This window comes from Otolemur garnettii, unplaced genomic scaffold (genome assembly GCF_000181295.1).
Source record: "Otolemur garnettii isolate 467f Iridium unplaced genomic scaffold, OtoGar3 scaffold00187, whole genome shotgun sequence".
NCBI lineage: Eukaryota > Metazoa > Chordata > Mammalia > Primates > Galagidae > Otolemur > Otolemur garnettii.
Window position 1 is genome coordinate 1,544,714 of NW_003852582.1, and position 12,213 is coordinate 1,556,926.

Consider the following 12,213-nt stretch of genomic DNA (forward strand, 5'->3'; position numbering starts at 1 on the left):
AAAAAAAAAAAAAAAAAAAAAAAAAAGAAAAAGAAAAAGAAAAAAACTTTCTAACACTAGAAAAAATACATGTAAGTACACAATTCACAAATCATCACTGATATCAACCCAACCCATCATACCATCTCTGAAAATTTTCACTGTAAGCTTGTGAGACAATGAAAGCAAAAAAGTGCCAGTACTATTACAAAAACCATTTTGACTTCGTGGACCCCTTACAAGTGTCTTAGGGACCCATATTAATTCTCAAACTATCCTTTGAGATCCATATATCTACACTCAAACCTTTAATTAATACCTACCTATCGTCAAAGACCCCTTAGTTTTCCTATTTAGCCTGACCTCTTTCCTGAGCTCCATCTAGATAGCTTCTGCTACTGCAGAACCATCCCCACTTGTTTGTCTCACAGATATTCAATTCAGTAATGCCCAGAATTCAACTCATTATCTTCTATACCAACTCTATTCATTTTCCTTATGTGTCACCTGTCATAATCAAAGTCATTAAAGCTAGATACCTTTAAAAATCCTAAGCTCAGCTGGGCATGGTGGCTCACACCTGTAATCACAGCACTCTGGAAGGCCGAGGTAAGTGGATTGTTTAAACTCAGGAGTTTGAGACCACCAAGAGCAAGCGTTGAGACCCTGTCTACTAAAAATAGAAAAACTAGCTGAGCATGATAGCACATGCTTGTAGTCCCAGCTACTTGGGAGGCTGAGGCAGGAGGATTGCTTGAATCCAGGAGTTTGAGGTTGCTGTGAGTTATGATGACATGATGCCATAGCATTTGACCCATAGCAATGCAGTGAAACTAAATCTCAAAAAAAAAAAAAACCTATGCTCCCCCTTTTCCTTCTTTATGCTAAAGTCATCAATCCCTATTGATTCTACTTTTTAAATCTAATGGAAGTTATTAGAAATGCAAAATTTGACCCCCAGATCTATCGTAAGAACATAAGTGATTCATTTGCCCATAAAAGTATAAAAAGCACTGCTCTAAATGGTGATAGTCCCAGTAAGCAAAGTTAGAGAATCTAAAGAAGACAGAGACCTAAAGGCAACTTGAGAACACTGTATTTAGAACCCCTCTCACTGCAAGCTTTTCCTCCTAATAATTAAACTTTGAAGGTTCAGAGTTTTATAAAGGCAGTATTCCTTAATTAAGTGATCTTCCTAAAACAGGTTTTGTCTCCCTCTGATACTATCCTCTACCCTGCCATCTGTGGGAGCCTTTTACAATTTTGACTTTTATTTCTCCTGCTTCAAAAGCACGCCAATGCCTAAGTCCAAATTCCTCATCAGGATATACAAAAGGGTCTTCAAAACCTGACCCCTGTCTATCTTTCACCATGCTTGCATATACTTCCTCTACTAGAAATTTGCAAACCTGGGGAAATCAACAAGACAGTGTAGTATTTTTATAAAGCTGCTCAGGTGATCTAAAGTGCAGTGGGGGCTAAGAATCACAGCCCTATGCCCTGAACCAAACTACTTGCCATGCTTCCACACGAAAGCAAAAACACAACCTCATCCCTCTGTCTACCCTCTTTTCCTATTTTGCGCTTGTCCTCTGAGATGAATTCACAGTATTTCTTAATAACTCAACCATCATTTTTTCTTTGAAGGAAGACCCTCTTGCTTTTCCTCTCTTGCAAGCAGATGGAATTGGTGTTTCTTGCCCTTTGCTCCCACAATACCTTGCATTTACACCCATTACAGCATAGCCCACACTTCATGAAGCAAACCGCCTAAATATCTGCCTGTCCTACTCACTTGAAGGCAGAGACTGTATCATATTTCTTGGGCAGAGAGACTAGAAGACAACAGATATGCAATAAATGCTTACTGAAAATGCACTGAATTTTGGAGGCTTTTGAATAGACCTACCCCACTGTAAAATAAAACCAAACCACACCAAACGCTTCCTACCTCTCAAGTGATTTCATTAACATGAGGAAAAGTTTTTTTATTCTACAATTCTACATTTACAAGTAAAAGTCAAAAACATATATGAGTTCATATACAAATGGAAATAACTTCAGTTGAAGTAGATCAACCTAACAATGACTAGCTATCAGATGCTTCTCAGTTTTAGTAGTAAACAGAGAAGAAAACAGAAGTGTTCTGGTGGGCAGAGCCTATAGCTCAGTGGGTAGGCACGTACACCCAGGCAGGCAGGTTTGAACCCCACCCAGGCCTTGTAGACAACAATGACAACTGCAACAAAAAAAAAACAGCTGGGCGCTGTGGAGGGTGCCTGTAGTCCCAGCTACTTGGGATGATGAGGCAAGAGAATTGCTTAAGCCCAAGAGGCAGAGGATGCTGTGAGCTATGACACCACAGCACTCTACTGAGGGTGACACAGTGAGACTCAGTCTCAAGAAAAACAAAACAGAAGTGTTCTGGGTAACTGAAACGTGCTGGATAGAAGATACAAAGTAGGGGAAAGGGATATTACATAGATCCTAAGGAGGAGTTAAAAGATAATGTCCAACTGATGAACTAAAATAGTATTACTATATGGAAATTATATTAAAATATAGACATAAATACCAGGAAGAAAAGTCAAAAGGATTGAGGATGAAGTAAGGGTGAGTGGTAGTGGACTGGTATTTTTTAAAAATAAAAAAATTAGCCAGGTGTTGTTTCAGATGCCTATAGTCCCAGCTACTGAGGGGCTGAGGCAGGAGGATCGCTTGAGACCAGGAGTTTGAGGTTGCTCTTTGAGGTAGGCTGAGGCCATTGCACTCCTATTTGGGTCTCAAATAAATAAATAAACAAATCTTCTAGCACTACTATTTGCTCACAAAAACATAAACTTTACTACTAGGAGTACTGAAAAAAAGAAAAGGACTTCTATTTCACAACTATCTGTACCCAGTAATTTTAGTGATACAATGATTTCTGTATTTTGTATTTGATATATATAAAATTTCATCCAAGAGAATTCAAAATTAACCTACTAGTTAATTAACCTACTACAGAGATCAAACCTAAGTATCATTTTCATTAATTAAGGCCCCTAATACTATAGAGATAAAACTTAAGACTCCTTTAATAATAAATAAATAAAAGTTGCTTCTTTTAATCTTAAGGATAATATATAATCTGAAGTCATTTCCAAAATGTGCCATTAGATTTAAATAGTAATTTGTAAAAATGCAGAGTTGCAAAATTTCAGAATTGCAACACACATCAAAAGCCAAAATTTCAAAATTTTCTAATTATTATTACAAATGTCAAAACTTCTATAACATATAAATTATATTCAATGGCTAAGCAAATTGTGTTTCATTCCACAATGCCACTGTGGTCTTTTAAAGAAACAAAAAACAAAGCTTTAACTAAAATCACAGCCAAAAGTGATCCTTAGAATTCTTTAAAAGGAAGTAGAATTTTCAAATACATTGATTCCTCTGAAAAATCCAACTCCTAAATCTATAACTTATATTGGGAATACAGGACAAGTACCTGTAAAGAAAGATATAACTGTTCTAAGTAATCTAACTTTTACTATATTTTTCTACTTAAAAAGAAAAAAAAACCTATCAGAAACACCATATTCGGTGAACAGAAAACAGAAATATCTAAAAATATTTACTGCCCTTCATAACAAAAATGCCTATGAAAAAGGAAGCATGTGAAATTACTAAATATTCCCAATTCTGGGAAAATAATCAAGAAATGTTCCAATGTCCAGGAAATATAAAATGAAAACATTCTTGATATAGTCTTTGAAAAACTGTGCTTTAACTATAGCTAAACCTACAGTTTTTAAGGACTTAGTGTACTTAGTGTAAGTATATTAATTCAGAAAAACTAAACTGTAATAATCTTGTGCTATAGGGCTACTAACGCTTACCTCAAGGGAACCTACTGCAGATAAAGTCCGTCACTTGCACAGTCCTTTCAGCTGCCTGCCAGTTGTCTCTGTGGAAGGGAAAGCCTGATGAGTGAGAGCCCTATGCCACACTCTTTGGGAGAGTATCAGGGTGCCTACATAGAACTGCACAAAACCGTCCACCTAGCGATTCCTAGCTGCTTTCAATAACACAGGGCTAAAGAGTATGCCACCTCTGAAGTTCCCTTTCCTCTGAACACCGAAACAAATGCCTAGGAGTCACTGAGTACTAGCAACCTACTGCTATTACAAAGGTGATGTATCTACACTAACCCAAGTAGAAAAAAGACTAAAATAAATCAAGTAGAAATAAGGTAAGATTGACCAAAAAAACCCCACATACACACACCACACATGTGCACACACACATTTTAAAAAAGGATAGAATTGTATAGTCTGAGGAAAGAAAAGACTATATCCACAAGAAGTGAGGTTGTAACCTAAACAAATGATTGTTAAAACCCAAAGAACTTCCTGTCTACCCATTTTTAAAAGATGCCGTCAAGTATACTGTATGCAGATTGAACTATGGATCTGAATGCCTACTTATAAAATCCCATGTTATTTTCTTGGTGGGGTCAGTAAGTGGGTAAGGAGGGGATTCTTTAGATTTTTTAAGACATGAAAATGGAAAACAAGCCGTATGATTCTGTAAGAAATTCTACAAAGAGTAAAAAAATGTGTATCGGTATCTCAGAAAGTACACAAACCCTTACCCAGGACCAAACTAAGAGGGAAGAATAATGAGAAATAATAGAAAACTGTGAAACTCAACATTTTTCAAAAGCCATCTTCATCTCATAGAATAATGAATGATTAAGAAATGTTTTCCATTAAGGACATCTATACCTCATTAATTTACAAGTTCAGTTACATAGCCAAAGAAACTATATTTTCTTTCTAATTCCAAATAAGGTCTTCGGTATGAATATTGTGCTTCAAAGCAGGATAAAACACTCCTACAAGAGCCTTTAACAACATTAACCTTTGGCAAAAAGACTGAAGAAAAAAAGTAGTTAAAAAGATGACTCCAGTTTTTACTTTAATAGCACCATAATTAAAATGAAAGTACCTACCTCAGATTCCTTGTCACTTAAAGATCCCAAGCTTCCAAAGCTGTGATTAGAGCTTTCATTATTTGTTGAGGCCTGTTAAAGATTGTTATAAAGGTAAAAAATTAGGAGTTTTGAATAAACATGAGTACATAATCTATTTTCATAATAAAAATTAAATGATTACTTTAAACAAGAAAGGGACCTGAAGAAAAAATAAAAAATACCAAATTTCTTAACATAATGAATATCTTAGAAAGCTTTATCAAGTCAATAAAGCTCTTTTGCATTTAAATGACTTGTATCAACTGGTTTTATAGAACACCAGTTCACCAGCAAAGGAACTGGGTCACCATTAGGATAACAAGATCCTTAAAATTATTACCCAGTATATACAAACTGGCCAAAAGTATTGTTTTGTGTTCTTCAGTTCCCTTCACCATTATCAAATTCTGTCATATTTCAGACACACCCCTTCACCTTTCTACATATTAACAAACTGTCCTTTTTATTTGTTTTGACAAAATTTCTTTCTTTTTTTTTTTTTTGGAGACAGAGTCTCACTATGTCACCCTGGGTAGAGTTACAGCTCACAGCAACCTCAAACTCATGGGCTTAAGTGATTCTCTTGCCTCAGCCTCTCAAGTAGCTGGGACTACAGGCAACCACCACAACACCTGGCTATTTTGTTGTTGTTGCAGTTGTCGTTAACCTTTAGCAAAAAGGTTTAGCTGGTCCACGCTGGGTTGAAACCCACCACCCTTGGTGCATGTGGCTGGTGCCGTAAACATTGTACTACAGGCCGAGCTAGTTTTGACTTAATCTTAAGAAAATATTTTACCACCTTAATCATCTTAATTGCTTTGTTCAAAAGTTTCTCTATTTCTCTGACAGTATTTTTGAACTGTGACAAAGATGAATGCGCTCTCATTCTGCTTTGTTTTCAATATGTTTCTATGATGCTTAGTCTTTTGTGTCTTTTTTTACACCATCAGTACATTAGATCAATGCCTTCCAAAAATGCTCAGACCAGGGACTAACAGGCGATGGCATACATGCCAAAGATGATGCACAAATTAACTTCACATACAAGCAGGCAAGTTAATATTAGGTTTCCCTTACATTTTTAAGGGTAGCTGCTAATTATACTATTAAAAGGTTGCAAGTTGGCCTATAATTATCCTTAAACAAATTTACAAATTGACAACTCTAAGCCACTATATACATGTCCAGTAGTATGCTCAACACTGTAAAACTGTTTTCAACACAGGATAGCACTTGAACTTATTATTATTATTTTTTTTTTGAGACAGAGCCTCAAGCTGTCCCCTTCGGTAGAGTGCCATGGCTTCACTGCTCACAGCAACCTCGAACTCCTGGGCTCAAGCGAGTCTCCTGCCTCAGCCTCCCAAGTAGCTGGGACCACAGGCGCCCGCCACAACGCCCAGCTATTTTTTGGTTGCAGCCATCATTGTTGTTTGGCGGGTCCAGGCTGGATTCGAACCCGCAACCTTAGGTGTATGTGGCTGGCGCCTTAGCCACTTGAGCCACAAGTGCTGAGCCAGCACTTGAACTTACTAATTCAAGCAGTACTTGAAGGAAGTTATAATCTAATTATGGCAAGATTATAAAACTTGTAACAAATTACCCCAGCAACAACAATTAAGAAGTGGTAAATAAGAAAGATGTGGGGACAACAGAGGTGGTGCCAAAGTGTTTTGAGCATCTATAAATTCCCACATAATGCACAAAACTAAAGAAATAGTAAACTTAAAAACCCATGGACGCCATTTACGACAAGGCTAGGTGACAAGAATATCCATGAATCCCCCTCTCACTGCCCCCCAAAACGGCAGAGGGGAACAAATCATCAGCAACCACAAAACCTACATAGTATTATTATCTGTAAAGGAAGAAGCAGAAAAAAACAAATGTCTGATAGAATGAACAACAAGAGACTCCCAAAATAGCAACAGGTTTTCACCAAAACCAGCAAGTTAATCTGAGTACAGAAGCTATAACTACAAGGGTTTTACCTTTTTAAATAGTGACTATGTACAAGGAGTCCAGAGTGAAGTCTAAGAAATTGGTTCAGCCTACCCTCTATGAACCCTTGAAACTGATCTTGGCATAACAGAATAGCATAATGGGCATAAATGATTGGTTCAAAACAAAACACAATGAGGATAATGGAAAGACAATATTCAGATAAAGGAAGGGAAGAGAGCCAGAAATCACAGAAAGCAAATACCACAGTTTGGAAGCATGCCTAAAAACAACAGCAGAGGGAGCTCTGTGAGAAAAGCCCTCCAGAACCACATCTCCTGGTGTCCGGGAAACCCAATTTTGCATAAAAGCAACAGAACATGATGTATGTCAATCCCACAGTCATCAGAAAAAAGAGAGTAAGATACAGAATAATATCCTGGTAATAAAGGCATAACAGGAACACACATCCACAAAATAGGTAAAAATTATAACCTACTATTTCAAAATACCTTATAAAAGATATTATAAAAATGATTCAAGACATGACAGAAGAACATAAATCACATTTCAAAAAACTCAGAAATAGGCCAGGCATGGTGGCTTACACTTATAATCTTAACATACTGGGAGGCCAAGGTAGTAGAATCCCTTGAGTTCAGGAGTTTGAGACTAGCCTGAGTAAGAGTGAGACTCCATCTCTACTAAAAAATAGGAAACGTAGCCAGGCATTGTGGCTGAAACCTGCAGTCCCAGCTACTCAAGAGGCTGAGCAGGACAATCACTGAAACCCAGGAATTTGAGGTTGCTGTGAGCTAGGCTGAAGCCATGGCACTCTAGCCTGGGGCAACAGAATAAGATTGTGTCTCAGAAAACAAAACAATTAACAACAATAAAAAACTCTCACAAATAATGAAACTCAAAAATATTAGAAATAAAAAGTTTATTAAATGGAGTAAAATGAAATAAACCCAATATCCAATATATGCAGTATATAGTGTTTTAAGAGAACTAGAAGTCAAAAAAAGAAGAACATTTTGAAATCAAAAGATAAAAAGGATTTGAAAGGAAGTGAACAACTAATGAGGCAACACAGATCCATGTAATAGAAGTCCTTAAAAAGTATTTAAGCAAGAAAATATACAGGGAAAATTGTAACTCAAGAAAATTTCCCTAAATATATATAAAAAAAAACCCCAAAAAACTGAACCACTGATTAAAAGAAGACAGTACACACACACCTAAGAATACAGACCCAGAAGGCCAACATCAAAGGCAGACACTTTATGCCAGAAGAAAACAGGGTAACAAATTTAAGATATTCGACAAGGCCAGGTGCAGTGGCTCACACCTATAATTGTAGCACTTGAGAAGGCCGAGGTGGGTGTATAAGCAGAGCTCAGGAGTTCAAGACCAGCCTGAAAAACAGCAAGAATGCCGTCTCTAAAAATAGAAAAACTAGCTGGGCATTGTGGTGGGTGCCTAGAGTCCCAGCTACTCAGGAAGCTGAGACAACAGGCTTGATCCCAGGATTTTGAGGTCACTGTGAGCTATGACTACAGCACTCAACACAGCACAACAGATTGAGATTCTGTTTCAAAAAACAAAAAGATATTCAAGGAAAGAAAATTCAAGCAAAGTGTTTTCTATTTAGTAAAACTGATTTTCAACACATGGAAGCCATATATAAACTGTTACCAAAAATGTAAACATTTAGAGAATACTCTTCCCATGATTTCTTCCTAAATAATATTTTAGAAAACAAGCTTTGGACAACCAAAATAGTCTTATCAGTCTGAGAACTTGAAGGCAAGTTTTATTTACTTGTTCATAAAAATTAAATGAGAACTACAAAGGAGAGAATATAATATTTAATGACTAAATGCATGCAAAGTTGTTAATGGTAAAAAAATTTTTTTTTTAAGAGACAGAGTCTCACTTTATTGCCCTCAGTAGAGTGCCGTGGTGTCACACCGCTCACAGCAACCTCCAACTCCTGGGCTTAGGCAATTCTCTTGCTTCAGCCTCCCAAATAGCTGGGACTATAGGCGCCTGCCACAACGCCTGGCTATTTTTTTTGTTGCAGTTTGGCCGGGGCCAGGTTCGAACCCGCCACCCTCAGTATATGGGGCCGGCACCCTACTCACTGAGCCACAGGCACTGCCCAATGGTAAAATATTTTTAAAACTGAGGGATAAGGTTGGGCGTAGTGGCTCATGCCTGTAATCCCAGCACTTGGGAGGCCGAGGCAGGTGGATTGCCTGAGCTCATGGGTTTGAGACCAGCTTGACCAAGAGCAAGACCCTGTCTCTAAAAAATAGCCAGGTGTTGTGGTAGACGTCTGTAGTCTGAGCTACTCAGAGGCAGAGGCAAGAGAATCACTTAAGCCCAAAGAGTTGAGGTTGCTGTGAACTGTGACACCATTGTACTCTACTGAGGGTGACAAAGTGAGACTCTGTCTCAAAAACAAAAAAATTGAGGGATGGAAGTTTGCAGAAAGCACATGTAAAAAAATTTTTAGTTGGTTTCAATAATTACTTTGCTCATTGTGATAGTACAAGTATTGTTATTCTGAGACTGCTATGTGTATAAAATATAGAACAAAGTTAATAAATAATTAAGGGATATTCTATCGTCTTTGTTATGTTTTTGAGAGCTGCAATTCTTATTACAGAAGAAGATAGATGTAAATGGAAAAAAACACAAAACCTTACAGTACTGAATTTGAATTATAAGTATTATAAATTCATGAGTTATTTCTAGCTTTTAAAACAAATAATAAAAATAGATAACAGATTTCTACCACCAATAAAAACAGAATACCTATCAAACCAATATTCCCACAGATAACTATGAATCTTGGAAAAAATATTTAAAGATAATTGCCTGAAGACATTTAAGCAACCAAAAAGAGGCAGAATTTAGACAAGAAACAACAGTTGGGAGGCAGGAATAGATCTGGGTGGGTTTCCTGTTTTTACAGCTTTTGCCTAAGGGAAGGCCCTGAAAGTCAGTCAAAGTTGCACACAACACCTGAAACTTGGATCAAAATCTGTAGTCTCACTGGCTTGCAAAATCAGTTTCAGGCTTCCACAGCAGCTAGAAAGGAGGGTTATGCTGGAAAATAAAGAGCCACAAAGGAAGAGCCCCAAATTCTACATATTAACTCTGCCCATATCTCTGGCTAGTCAATTGCCTATGCAGGAGCAGGGCAGACAGACTCAAAGCAACTCAGAGAAGGCTAAACTACCTAACAAAGATATGAGCTGCTGCCCTCTGCAGGGAGACATAGTTTAGATTTCAGTCTTATCAAGTTAATTGCCTACTGATACAAATAAAAACCAAAAGAAAAAAGAGAAAGAAAAAAATTAACTCTCCATAATCACTATAATGTACCATCCACAGTGTGCAGGATACAATACAAATTTCTAATCATATGAAGAAACAAAATAATGTGACCCATACTCAAAAGAAAAGATGACTAAGCAATAGAGACCACACAGACACTGGCATCAGCATATAAAGATCTTTTTTTTTTTTTGAGACAGAGCCTCAAGCTGTCTCCCTGGGTAGAGTGCTGTGGCATCACAGCTAACAGCAACCTCCAACTCCTGGGCTCAAGCGAGTCTCCTGCCTCAGCCTCCCAAGTAGCTGGGACCACAGGCGCCCGCCACAACACCCGGCTATTTTTTGGTTGCAGCCACCATTGTTGTTTGGCGGGCCCAGGCTGGATTCGAGCCCGCCACCTTGGGTGTACATGGCTGGCACCTTAGCCATTTGAGCCACAGGCGCTGAGCCAGCATATAAAGATCTTAAAGCAGCTATTAGAAGTATACTCAAAATGACAAAAGTAAATATGCTTATAATAAACAGAATCTTCAGCAGAGGGAACAAAAACTATAAAGAAGAACTAGATATAAATTCCAGAAATGAAAATGTCACCTCCTAAAGTAAGAAACTCACAGGATGGTCTTAACAGCAAAATGGAAAAAGTACTGCAATGCAGATAGGTCAAAAGAAATTATTCAAAATAAATAATAAATTATTTCAAAATTTGAAAAATAATATCTGGGGGACACCTTAAGCAGTCTAACACATATAATTAGAGTCACAGAGAGGAAAAGAAGCAGAAATAAATATCTGAAGAAATTATAGCCAAAAAATTATAAATTTACAGATTGAAGAGGTCATTGATTTCCCCTAAGCAGAGTAAGTACAAAAAAAAATCACACCTAGGCACATCACAGTCAAGCTATAGAGAACCAAAGATAAAGAAAAAAATCTTGAAAGCAGCTGAAGAAAATATCTGTGAGTACAATAACAACAACAACAAAGAATAAAAGTATCTGCTGACTAATTATCATAAATACTAACAGGCCAATTTTACTCTCTGGGAAATGGTGAGCCAAGAGAATTCTGAACTGAGATCCCTAAGGCCTAGCTGAAGAAATAGAGGGGATTTAAGTACAAGTCTATACTAAATGAAGACACCTTTAGGTCCCTTCCCATGCTCAGTTCTGGAAAGTTAGCAGCCAAACTTATATCCCACAAGCAAAAGATTATAAAATTTCTCTTTGGGAAAACAGACCATCGCAAGAGATAAGATTTATAGAAACCAAGGATTTTAAGTTCCTCAGAGAAATGATCCAGCAAGGTCATCCTGCCACAAAATCCATCCATCAGTCAACAAGCTTGCTTAGTCACGCAAAGCTTCCAAAGTTTTTACATACCTAATACAGAGATATGAACAAAATCCAATATCATCACATATTTGAAGAAATGCAAACAAAACAGAACCCACCCCATAGAGATAATCATGCAGCAGAAAAAAACTGCACACACAAATATAAAACTATTACTAATATGCTTAAAACAACAAGCTATAAAAAGTGAAACATTCAGGGAATCACCACCAAATAGCCTGGAAATTAAACCTATGCTAATAGAAATGGAAAGGAAGGTGGGGTATAAGTATTTAAAGATAAAGCTGAAGAAATCATCCCCAAACCTTCCCACACAGACCCTCAAAAGTGGATGAATACTAGAGAACATCTTGGTTCAAAAGCAAGAGTTTAAAAAAAAAGAACAAGAAATTTAAAGAGCTGAAACTACTCAAAAAATAATTTAGGAAACTTTTCCAGAACTGGAAAATAGACACTTCTGGACTAGAAAAACACACATATTGAATCAAGAACACTGGTTCAAAGAAGATCACACAGAGACACACCATAGTAAAATTTTTTAAATGTTAGCAGTACAGAGCAAATCTTAAA

The 12,213-nt window shown here is 37.1% G+C and overlaps 1 protein-coding gene across 1 annotated transcript in view; it reads right to left on the reverse strand.

The window, feature by feature from the left end:
- The window catches only part of TLK1 (tousled like kinase 1), a 149,358-nt gene that overhangs the window by 101,764 nt on the left and 35,381 nt on the right, over window positions 1-12,213 (reverse strand). Inside the window, exon 3 of the mRNA XM_023507552.1 lies at window positions 4,979-5,050. Within this exon, the coding sequence (XP_023363320.1) occupies window positions 4,979-5,050 (72 nt within the window). The remainder of the gene's footprint in view (window positions 1-4,978; window positions 5,051-12,213) is intronic.